Source organism: Camelina sativa, chromosome 4 (genome assembly GCF_030686135.1).
Source record: "Camelina sativa cultivar CO46 ecotype springtype chromosome 4, ASM3068613v1".
NCBI lineage: Eukaryota > Viridiplantae > Streptophyta > Magnoliopsida > Brassicales > Brassicaceae > Camelina > Camelina sativa.
The window spans coordinates 3,746,364-3,758,973 of NC_141883.1; the positions used below are offsets into that span (position 1 = coordinate 3,746,364).

Sequence of the window (12,610 nt, forward strand, 5' to 3'; positions counted from 1 at the left end):
TTGATCTTATTTTTAACGGACTTGTATGCGATCCCTTATAAATAGAAAACGATGTAGTTTGAAAGAAACCATCCAAAATGAAGAGCAGCAACAAATACACAATGCTAATTGTTTTTTTATAATTCGCAAACTCCACAGCTTACGAATAGAAGTTGTCTTGTTCCTTGTTTTTCGCAATGTTGGATATTTAGATAGATGATAATTGATATTATAATACTAATCTCTCGTGTTTTCCGTGTTTGGCAATTTGATTTTTTTCCGCATAACAGAAAAAAAAAACAATACGTATAACTTTCCAACCAAGAAATTACAAATGTGAATGAACTCAATATATGTATATATAAAGGAAAATTAAATAAAAGTTAAAAAGAAGAAAAACCCATCAAATACAGCTTCAAGAATCTTCTAAATACAGTTTCATGATCGTCAAAAAAATTCGAAGAGATTGAAATTAAACCAAAAGAAAGAAAAAACCAGTTAGTGTCTGAGATTATTCACCACAGAATTGTGCCTCATGGAAGGTCCCGAAGGTGGTACAAGTACCCTTTTAGAAAATAAATGGAACACACGACCTTTGAATTCAAAACCCCCAATGATCTCTTGTCTTGATGATCTTGATCCTGTTTGAACTATTTCTGTCTCAGAAACCTTAATCGGTCCGACCCTTGCTGTGGCGTTGTAGGAACCAAAACACAAGAGGAAAACAATATAAAGAGTGATAAACATGGTTTTATGAGAAAGACAATGTTCGGAGAAAGAAGAAGAAGGAAGAGACATAGGTTTAGCTACTAGGGTTTTATAAATTTTGGATTTTAAGAAGGTTTAAAGTTGTGAGCTGTATAACTATGCGTATAGACCTATATACTTATGTGCATGATATAAGCTATATATGTAAGTATGCACATTATTGTATATGTAAAATGGTCAAACAAGAAAAGCAAAGAAACAATAAAGAAGTGAAGCGCAAGTAATGGAGTTTTTGAGATTTCTAAAGGTCAACGATATACGATAGTGAATTTAAAAAAAAAAAACGAAATACAGTATATTAATATTTACTAAACTCGAAATGCCGCGTTGGACTTTACGTGGGAGGATGGTGTACGACTGAACCTGGATTACCTCAAGTTTGTCTGTAAAGATTGGGTAATTAGTTTTAAGGTACTCAGCATAATTATCCACACATATATGGTTACAATAAAAGAAATTAGTGTATATTTTTTTGGATAATATAGAATATCTTTGAATATATTTTCTAATAGTTATCTCATATATGTAGTTTTGTATATTTGTAAATTTTGTAGGTTAATTAATTTAGGTTTTGCATTCTCCTCCTTATAGAAACACATGCATGTATCATAAGTCATAACCTTTTATCATTATGAGAGTTAATACACAAGTCTTCTAATAATTAGCTCCGTTATTTAGGGTCACCAAACAATTTTATCCATCATAAAAAAATAGTTAATCATTCATCTGCAAATGATTTATGCAACTAATCATATTTCATTTTATCAGCACATGATTTTTCTGTTATAACAACTAATATTTTGCCCAAAAAAAACTCATTTTCAATATTTCATAGTTTGCCACAGAAATAAAACAAAATAAACTTATATTAGGTATCAGATTTGAATCTCGTCACTAGAAAAGAAACTAGTTTGTCTTCTATATGAAGAGATTAAAGTCATGTGGTCAAAGAACTTATAGTTTAATTGATTTACGTTAAGTTAGCACATAATTTTGCATGAAATGTATATAAAACTATAACGTAATGTGACAGATGGCAACTAATTTCATGTAGTAGACGAAAATGTCAAACCATGCACACGCATGATCCGTTGGATTTTGATCGTCGTCGACTCAAAGACAGATATTCGCATGGACCACTAGATCACAAGATTTTAATATGTTTGCATAATTATAGGTATAGCATATGATATGATTTCTTCTGAAATATTCTACAAATATAAAGTGGTCAATACTCGTACTCCAGCTAGCTCCCAAATATGTAGTTTCATATTTAAAAGTGCTAATAATCTAATTTGAAACGTGTAATTTTTTGGACCCATTAATCCATTATTAAGATACGTGCTGATACAAGTGGACAATTTTATTTTGTTTCTTTTCATCAATTGATTACTTGATTTACTCAAGATTTTATAACCAAACTATACATATTAAAAAATGTGGTAATCAATCATGATACAATCATACAATGAAACCATAATATTCAAAAGACTCAACAACAATCAAGTGCATGGATACATTTACAAGAATATAAATATAATTATATATATATATATATATATATATATATATATATGTAAACTGATAAACGATTTAAAACAAAAACAAAAACTATATTTGAACATCTATATTTATATCATAAAAGAGTTAAACTAAAAATTAAAATTTATATTTCGTTGCTTAAACCAAGCCTGAAAAGTGAACGCTAAAAAGAGCCTTGGTCGTTTCATGGTTAGGCTACTTGGCTAACAATATGGAGGAAGAAAGCTTGAACCTTTACGAGTCTTCTGAAATATGTGTGACCAACTTTCAACAATTTCTCCTAAAGCAATCGACAAACTCATCATCATTTAAAGCTTAATTTAAAACCGATACCAAACCGATAAAGATTTATAATTTTTTAGAAACATCAGTTGTGAACTTACTATATATATATATACCACGAAACTTGTGGGCCTCTCCAATGTTTGTCGTAAGCCCAACAGTTTTAATGTATACCCTAAATATTTAGAGATCCCTTTCTCTCCCTCGGCTGCTGATAGCTCCATCGTCGATAATAATCGTTGGAGAAGTTATTCGTTCGTTTTTTTAGGTTAAAACACGAGATTATGGGGAACAAGGATAAAACGTCGGTGTGGTTGGACTTGAACAGCTGTTTGATTCCGAGTGGCTATGATGCTGGTCTGATCGTTCCGGGTATCAAAAAGATGTTGGAGGATTTAGGCCATCATGGTCCTGTCACCATCACTGCCACTGGCGACCTAAAAAATATCCCTGAACACGTCCTGCGAGCTCTCTTTTCCAGTGGAATCAATGTTACATACGTCCCAAAGGGTTAATCTTCTTATCTCTTTTCTCTAATTTGAGTACTAATTAGATCAGAGATAAATGAAAAATTCAACTTGTGTTAATCGAAACAACTTCTTCTCATAATACATAAATTGATTCGATCATTTTTTAAAAAATTTGCTATTGAGTTGTCTCGTTTTCTTGAACAGGTATCAAAAGCCTTTTTCAGTGCATGCTTGAGTGGAAAAGTAGTAATCCACCTCCAGCTACAATAATGATCATAGCCTCTATCTATCATTTACATAACATGTGTGTGGCCACAAGAGACGATGAAGTAGATAAAGCATACAACTTTGTCGAGGTATATGCACGTCCTCATTTCCAGCCTTCAGGCCTGCACACTCGTGCAGGGTTATTCTGGGAAAATATACTTTTTGATAATAAACAGGAGCCAAGAAGTCACTTTCTCCTGGAGAAGTGCAGTGAAACAAGCGTAACAATGGATGAGAATCTGCCTGGTTTTTTTGCAAACGCTGCAAATTTTCCTGCCAAAGCGTTGAAAGTTTCACCACACATCTCTCTTGTGAAGAACATGCACCCAGGGTAAGCATCCTCTCTGCTTGCTTATAAGCCAGGTCATTTCAAACCACTGATATCAAATTTGATCCCTTGTTAAACTTTGCCACTGGTCTCAAACAGGGGTTAGGTAGTGTTGCTGGGAATAGAAGAAAAGACGTGAAGATGATTGGAGGTGGGACTTCTCTTGATTCTCATCCCAATACTTTGGTTGATTTCAGAAAATCGAAGAAAATAATGAAGAAGATGAAGAAGAAGTCGAAGAAGAGGAGTACCAAATGAGCATAAACCAAGAAGAAGAATAGCACGTACGTGACACATGCATGGGGTGTTGTTCTTCTCTTGGGTTTACTTATGGGGTACTTTATGGGGTACTGGTTCTATAATTTTAATGTATTTGAAAATATCCAAACAAAAATACTCTCAGACTTGAGCCAACCAGAAACTAGTTCCTTTCACTTAGTTTCTATGAAACTGATTTTCCCCATCAGCTTTATTGTTCCTGCTTTATGGCTTAGCAGATCCTCTCCTGACCATTATATCCAAAAACTCAACACTGATCTTGCTTCAGCTACTTCCTGGTCTTTAAGACACTTCAATCACCACTGTGTAACAATCCCTGTCGTTTTCTACGCAAATCCATCTGATATTGCAACTCACCAATAAAAGACTTAGACCATTTCCTTGGTCTATACTGAACAAGACGATTGATTTACTTGGATCTTGATCATTCTAACTTGATTATTATCTCCGAGACTGAATCAACACCAAAACTCTTTTTCTCAAAAAACCATTAACCAGATCCTTGTTCCATACTTCTCTTGCAGTCCTCATTCCCGAATCATTAACCTTAATTGATATTCTAACCAGCCATTAACACACATAGGATCCTGACCTCTAAAGCTTCCTTTAGTACCAAACATCCTAATCCAATAGCTAGTTCGTATAACCAACCTTGATCACTGAATGTAGATGACTCACACAACCTGATTTTACCCAAAAAACTTACAGCCTGAAAACCATCACTGTAACCTTTTGTAGAATTCGCCTACATGACCTTGTGATCCGCTTCAACTTTGATCCACTAATACAAATCTTTTTATCACCATGAGAGAAGTAATTGGGATTCATTAACTTACGTCTTCATGATTTCAGAATCTTGAAACCAACAACCTCCGATGAACTAATTCACCGTGAAGACTTTCTTCTACTTCCAATCCCAGATTACTTTTATCCAAACTAAAAATGACCTTAACTTCTCATGATTCCAACACCATTCCTTGTGAAGTTCTTAAACCGGAACTCACATCGATGTTAGACTTACGAGCTTGAGACAAGCGAGAGAGTAACTTACTGACTCCATCGATTTCAAACCAGAAACCAATAGTTGCGATTGGACGATACTTCTTGGATCTTCTTTCTCCAACTACAACGTCTTGTTCCAAGAACAACTGCAATTGACTTCTTCCTGCGCTCTTGACATCGCAACGTCTTCTGATTTCTTCTCTTCAAGTTGCGATGTTAACGAAACTCCAAATCCACCGATCCGTTCAAATCGCGATGCCTCCGTCTTCCATGGAATCGACGAACCTTGCTCTGCTACCACTTGTTGAAACCTAATCTTATATTTGATCCGATTAGAACTCGCCAATCGATTCCGTGAAAGAATTTCTGATAAAGCGAGAAAGAACAACACAAGATTTAACGAGTTCAGGTTCCGATGTGGAACCCTACGTCTCGCCGGCGTTGGTACACCGGAATCCACTATAACTTGGCTCAAACTCGAGCTATGACCGTTACAATCTCTCACCGGATTACACTTGGAACCACTCTCAAGCTTTCTCACTCACCAACCCAATCAACCTCTCTCTCTCTCTCTCTCTAACTCTCTCGTCACATCTCTCGCTTCGTCACTGTGACGCTTCTCTCATCTGTAACTAACTCGTAACAAGAGAGATAAGAGGAAGAAGAAGATACAGAGCCTAATACAAGACTCTTCTACCCCTGAAGTTGGAGACTTATTACTACCATCCACACACATGCTCCTCACGTGCAAATGGTGTAACCTTGTGTGGAACCTTCTAGTCCATTTAGTGACTTTCTCATACTTGGTCCAAATGCTTTCCTTCTTCTCTTTTTTTTTTTTCGGCATTATCGATCGATACATTTGCTTAGGAGTTGCTAGGAGGAGGTGGCCAAATAGTTTTAGGGTTTTGTAATCTTTATTACTAGAAAATTTTCCTTTGTATTATAGGATATGGCATTAGTTTGGAAAATCTAAAGAAATTTTTCATTTTCCTTTTTATTTTATTTTATTAACTTCACCTTTTTTTTAAAAAAAATTTCAAATTTTATTTGTATTTTTGTGTAGTAAGTTGTACCTTTTGGAATTAGAAACTGATTTTTGGAATATATTTTTTTTAATTAACTTTAGATTGAATTATAAATTGTGAAAATTACCTAGAATGACTCACATTATAGTGAAAATAACTAGAATAACTTTCTTATGGAAGATGATAATATCAGCATTGTCGAACAAGTCAACAACAGGAGCGCAAACCTTCACCTGAACCACTACTTGGATGCTATAGAAGAATGGAAAGTAGGCTTTTTCGTCTGTGAATTTTATCTTTCGGCATCGAGAGCAAAACCAATGTGCTGATAAACTAGCAAAACAGACAATTGTCAGCCTGAATGATTATGACTTGTATCGCTCATGCCCTTTTTTCTTACAATCCTTTGTAAACAATGATACAGAGTTTTATCGCTAATAAAGCTATAAGATGGGAAAAAAAAACTTTCTTATGGAAGACATAACTAGAATGACTCAAATCTTTTATAAAATGACCTTCTAACATTGTTTTCATTTTTATAAACAAAACTTTCATTATAACACTTAAATTATGAATAAAAAGAAAACCAAAAGAACTAAAAAAAATCACAAAAATCCTAAATTAGAAACAATCCTTAATTTAAAAAATTTTCAGTTTTCCTCATTTCTCTCTCTCGACACAAACCCACTCTTCTCTCGTTTCTCTATTGATTCTTCTCTCAAGCGCCGACGAGGAAGGGATTCTCTCAGGCGACAGATTACTCTTCTCTTGTTTCTCTCATCGGTGATATAATCACTTCTCTCTCGATTCTCCTTGCAGGCGTCGGCGAGGAAGGGTTTTTCTCAGGCGATGGAGACGAAGGGTTCTTCTCAGGCAACAGAGATGAGGGGTTCTTCTTAGACGACGAAGAAGAAAGTTTGTGCGACGACATAAATTCTCCCTCAGTTGAAGAAGGGTTCTTCTCACACGAAAAAGTTTGTTTCCCTCTAAACCACCACTATTTTAACCGGAACTCCAGTTCTGGTTTCTTTATGTCCTCATTTACATGTGTTTTTGTTTAATTTTCGTCGTCGTCATTACATATTTGTGTTGTTGATTTTTGTCACAGATTTGTTTAGTTTTTTGCCCTTTGCCACAAATTTGTCTGATTACAGAGTTCTTTTCGTCTTCACAGATTTTTTTCGTCTTCGCAGATTTTTTTAATTACAGAGTTATTTTCATAGTCACAAATTTGTTTGCAGTGTTTTTATTCACTTGTCACAGATTTGTTTGCCAGTTATGTTGTTTGTACAGTTATTTTGGTCCCTTGTCACAGATTTGTTTGCAGTTTTTTGGTCCCTTGTCATCGATTTGTTTCAAATCTTGTTGTTTGAGTACAAGTTTTTTTTGTGGTCACAGATTTGTTTGCAATTGTTTTTACAGGTTTTTGTCGCTTGTCACAGATTTGTTACTTCATTTGATTGCAGTTTTGTTGGTCCCTTGTCACAGATTTGTGTTTAAAATTTATGTTGTTTACTTACAGTTTTTTTAGGTCACTTGTCATAGATTTGTTTGCGAAATTTATTTTCTTTGATTACAATTTTTTTCCCTTGTCACAAAAATATAAGATTAGGAATGACTAATAATCTTATATTTTTGTGTTTAGTAATGACACTTTACCCTCCTCAGCAATATGAAGAAGGGAAATCTCCTCTTCAAATAAAGAGCATGAACCATAACCGCTTTTTGAGTAACTTTAGAATCATGAAAAGTAAAATAGGAAAAGATGTGTGGATTGAATTGAAGGAGTCATATCTTGGGGTCTTTCTTAAGCTGTATGAAGAGAAGTATGTATGGTCCGCCTAGATGGTACATTACTTCCTCACTAATCAGTTGACAGTCAATGTTAGACATGAGTTTTGGTATATTATTGATGGTCAACAACCACTCAGATTTTCGCTGCATGTATTTGAGGAAACTACAAGTCTAAATTGTGATCCATTTGATCAGTTGGACAAGTTTGATGCTGACCATAAGGAGTTTTGGAAGGAAATGAAAATATCTACAGTGGATGGACCATCTTTGGATGAGTTGAAATCGTCTTTAGAACTTTGCCAAGAGAGTGAGGAGAGTGAGGGTTGGAGTGTTGATAAAAGGAGGATGGTAGGAAGGTTAATAATCCTACATGTTGGCATATTTGGGATTAATCATGGATTGAGGGTACCTTTGAAATTTGCAAAAAGAGTGTTAGATGTAGAGGCTTTTGAGAAATATCAGTGGGGGGAGAGTGGGTTTTTCTAGTTTACTTGACTCAATCAAAGTTGTTACCTACAAGGGGAACAATTACACATTCCATGTATGTGTTTATCACTACAAGAAAACAACGGTTTTGCGATGGACGAATATGTAGCGAATCCCTCGCAAATCGACAAAAGCGAGGTATTTGCGAGGAAAGTTCGTTCCTCGCAAATCGCTTCTCGCAAATCGGTCAACGTCGCAAATCCCTCGCAACTTTTGCGAGGAAAAAAATTCCCTCGCAAACTAATCGCAAATTGCGAGGACTTGTTTAAAAAGCAATTTTCTCGCAAATATCGTATCTAGTAACTCTCTCGCAAATTTGCGATGCTTTTGCAATTATGTTTTCCGTCGCAAATAATAATTATGGTATAAAAAAATTAAAATTTTCATTTTGGTTAGCTTAATTAGAATTAAACCTGTAATTAAAATTAAACCTGTAATTAGAATTAAACCTTATAACTTATGCAAATTAAAGCTGTAATTAGAAGTACTAAGTTTTCAAAAACACAAAATAAGTTTACAAGGGAGATCAAGTTCTAAGCTGTTCATTACACATTACACATTAAGAGAAAGAGAGTTCATCAGGTTGCTTGGCCGCTGGTAGCTTCTCCGTCGGTTGCTTGGCCGCTGGTAGCTTCTCTGCCGGTTGTCTCTCCGGTGTTTATGTCTCCAATAGCTGTATCTTGTCGGCGAAAACTTGCAGCAAACTCTGGATCTTTCTCTGCAAGATAATCAAAGTATGCATCATAACTATGCATCATAACTATGCATCTTCTGTAACTGAGTTGCCTGAGTTGCAAGAACAGCTTCGGCAGCAGCAAGCTTCGCAGCTAGAACAAGTGGATCTTCATCAGGAGGAGGCGGTTGACCAATATGAGCTGAAGATGCTTATGCTTGCATGTTACCAACCCCATATATCCGGTTCTTTTTCTTCGGAGCAACCTGCCAACAAAACATATACACACCATAAGCGTTTACACAAACATAAACACCATAAGTATTTACACACATAGTTTACACAAACATAAACATTAACAAAAACAATAAAGCATGTTTTACCTCGGCATAGATTTGGTCCTTCACAGTTACTGATAACCCGCCAGAAGCACTACTCTCCATGTTATCCGCTGATAATAGCTCAGACTCAGCTTCAGCTATCTTTGACGACACTTCATTGAACACCTTCTCAGACAGTCCATCAACAAACGACCCATCAGGTTTGCTATGAGTGTCTTCTAGTACACGCAGGAAATCAGGCAGTGGCTCACCAGTACTCTCAGACTAAAAACAGAGAAATGAAACAACTATATTACTATATTGTAGATATGATATGAATAATGAACTTGTGTTAAACAGAGATACTTACAAGCTTTCGTGCTCGGGCTTTAAAAGAGGTCTGACTAGAACGGTGCTTATGTATTCCGGTGCCATTAGGATCACTATAGCGAGCATTACGGCTATTGATACTCTTTGCTTCTGATTTTGGTTCACACCAAAACTGGACCAAGCCATCCCATACGGTAGGATCAAGCCACCGCAGCATTGCGTCATTACCTCTCTTCTTCCACTTACCCTTCCACCGAGACACTTGATCACTCATCCGACTCTTCAACTTCTTTTCAAACTCAGCTCTAACTCTTCCATTGATGGACGCATCCCAGTTATATGTTTGCTTGTAAAGACAGAGAAATGAATCAAGTGATAAACAAACAAAATCTGTAATTTAAACACATCAACAATCTGTAACTTACCGCAAAAGTTTCAAACCACCGGTTTACAACCGGACCTGGTGTTTGGGTCCAATTGGCATGAGCTGATTTGAAATCTCTTTCAAAAATGGCCCAGACAGTAGCAGCAACCGAAGAATCCTGGTCAAACCTACAAAACATAAGATAAAAGGAATGAGGATCATTGAAAATACAAAACATAAAGATAAACTATAGGTTAGATACATAACATTCTCACCAGAGAGTATCCGGAGGTCGCTTAGGATCCAGTTTTGGTAAGCCAGCACGCCCGGGACTTGCAAGTAACTGTTCCAAAGTGAAAAAAGTTTGAGAGGCAGAAATACTGTTGATACGCGAAGTTGATTGCTGAGGAGGGTTCTCATCATGCAACGCCGGAGAGCTTCCATGATTCTCATCATGCATCGCCGGAGAGCTTCCATGAGGATTATCAGCATGCATCGCCGGTGATGTACCTTGAGAAGAAGCGGGAGAAGGTAACCTTCAGAGAGGAACAGAAGAAGAATGTGTCCTTCGAGCAGAGACTGGAGGACTTAACCCTTGAGAAGCAATGAAATTTCTGTAAACGTTTTGGTTTACAGAAACATTTTGGTCTCGAGAAGACATCTGAAAGCAGAAAAAAAAACTGATTAGAAACACAAAAATTGAATCCCAAATTTCGAAACCCTAAAATCGAATTTAAAACCCCAAATTGAATCATAACCCTAAACCCCAAATTGAATCCCCAGTTTTGAAACCCTAAAATCGAATTAAAAACCTAATCGAATCATAACCCTAAACCCTAAATTGAATCCTCAATTTTGAAACCCTAAAATCGAATTAAAAACCTAATCGAATCATAACCCTAAACCCCAAATTTGAAACCCTAAAATCGAATAAAAAACCCTAATCTAAGCAAACTTTCTGACTATAAAGAGGTAGAAGGGGAGAGGAGGAGACTTACCAGACAAGTGATTCAAAGGAAAAGAGAAAAGAGGAGGAGTAAGGATCGGAGAAGGTTTCACCGGAAAAGAGAGAGGAGAAGAGGAGAAGAGAACAACCGTAGAAGGGGAGAGGAGAAGAGAACAACCGGAGAAGAAAGAAATCGGAAGAAGAAGAAGGAAATTAGGGTTTGTCGGCTGGGTTTGAGCTTCGCTCAAACTAGGTTTTTTAGTTATATAGGAAATTAACGGCGTCGCAATTCCAACGCAAAATTTGCGAGGGATTTGCTACGTTCCCTCGCAAAAGCATCGCAAATATTAATTAATTTAAATTTTTATAATTTAGAGTTTTGCGAGCAAATTGCGAGGGAACGTAGCAAATCCCTCGCAAAGTCTTTAGGGTTTAGGATTTAAAGTTTCTATTTGTGAGGGAATTGCTATGTTTTGTGTTGTTTGCGATGGATTTGCGACGAATTTGCTATGGCTCTAGCAAATCAGTCGCAAATATGTCGCAAATCTTGAATATCTAATTTGCAAAAACCATCAAAATAATTGTAACAAATTAGTCAAATTAACTTTCAAGTATATTATAAGGTCCAATGGTGTCATCATACTCTTTTCTATCATCAAACTTTCCAAAATTGTCCAATTTTGCATCTTACTCTAAACATGATGATGTTCTACACTATATCACATATATGTTTATTACATTGAGACAAATATTTGCCAAATTGTCCAATTCTCTAACAATTTTGTGTTGCACTGCTATCTTTGATTAATAGTTTTGGATTCATCTTTTTTAATCATTAATAGTAATGTAATAAGTCTTTAGGGTTTAGGGTTAAGGGTTTAAAGTTTCTATTTGCGAGGGAATTGCTATGTTTTGCGTAGTTCGCGATGAATTTGCGATGAATTTGCTATGGCTCTAGCAAATTAATCGCAAATTTGTCGCAAACCTTGAATATCTAATTTGCAAAAACCATCAAAATAATTGTAACAAATTAGTCAAATTAACTTTCAAGTATATTATAAGGTCCAATGGTGTCATCATACTCTTTTCTATCATCAAACTTTCCAAAATTGTCCAATTTTGCATCTTACTCTAAACATGATGATGTTCTACACTATATCACATATATGTTCATTACATTGAGACAAATATTTGCCAAATTGTCCAATTCTCTAACAATTTTGTGTTGCACTGCTATCTTTGATTAATAGTTTTGGATTCAACTTTTTTAATCATTAATAGTAATGTAATAAGTCTTTAGGGTTTAGGGTTTAGGGTTAAGGGTTTAAAGTTTCTATTTGCGAGGGAATTGCTATGTTTTGCGTAGTTCGCGATGGATTTGCGACGAATTTGCTATGGCTCTAGCAAATCAATCGCAAATTTGTCGCAAACCTTGAATATATAATTTGTAAAAACCATCAAAATAATGTTAAAAGTTAGTAAATTCACCTTCAAATGTATTTCAGAATAATTCTATTAAGTTTTGTAATATTTATAAAAAATTATTATCCTAACTTTGCAATTGATTTGCTATGGCTTTCGCAAATCACTCGCAATTCCATAGCAAATTTGCTATGGAGTATGTTCTCGCAAAATCATCGCACTATTGCGATGGATTTGCGAGGAAAGGGACCTTCCCAGCGAATTTGTCGTAAATGCGTTGCAATTGAGCAGCGGATTTGCGACGACTGAGTTCGACGCAAATTTGCGAGG

At 35.7% G+C, this 12,610-nt stretch overlaps 2 protein-coding genes across 2 annotated transcripts; one reads left to right on the plus strand and one right to left on the minus strand.

Annotated features, from left to right (window-relative positions):
* Positions 1-263: 263 nt before the first annotated feature.
* On the minus strand, positions 264-844 carry LOC109132609 (protein IDA-LIKE 1). Its single transcript, XM_019244367.2, has one exon. The coding sequence runs from the start codon at positions 775-777 to the stop codon at positions 478-480; it is 300 nt and encodes a 99-aa protein (XP_019099912.1). The 5' UTR covers positions 778-844; the 3' UTR covers positions 264-477.
* A 1,885-nt stretch (positions 845-2,729) lies between these two features.
* LOC104779755 (uncharacterized) lies at positions 2,730-4,250 on the plus strand. Its single transcript, XM_010504142.3, has 3 exons — positions 2,730-3,081; positions 3,246-3,639; positions 3,736-4,250. Exons 1-3 carry the CDS (start codon positions 2,856-2,858, stop codon positions 3,740-3,742), a joined length of 627 nt encoding a protein of 208 aa, XP_010502444.1. The 5' UTR covers positions 2,730-2,855; the 3' UTR covers positions 3,743-4,250.
* The last annotated feature ends 8,360 nt before the right edge of the window (positions 4,251-12,610 follow it).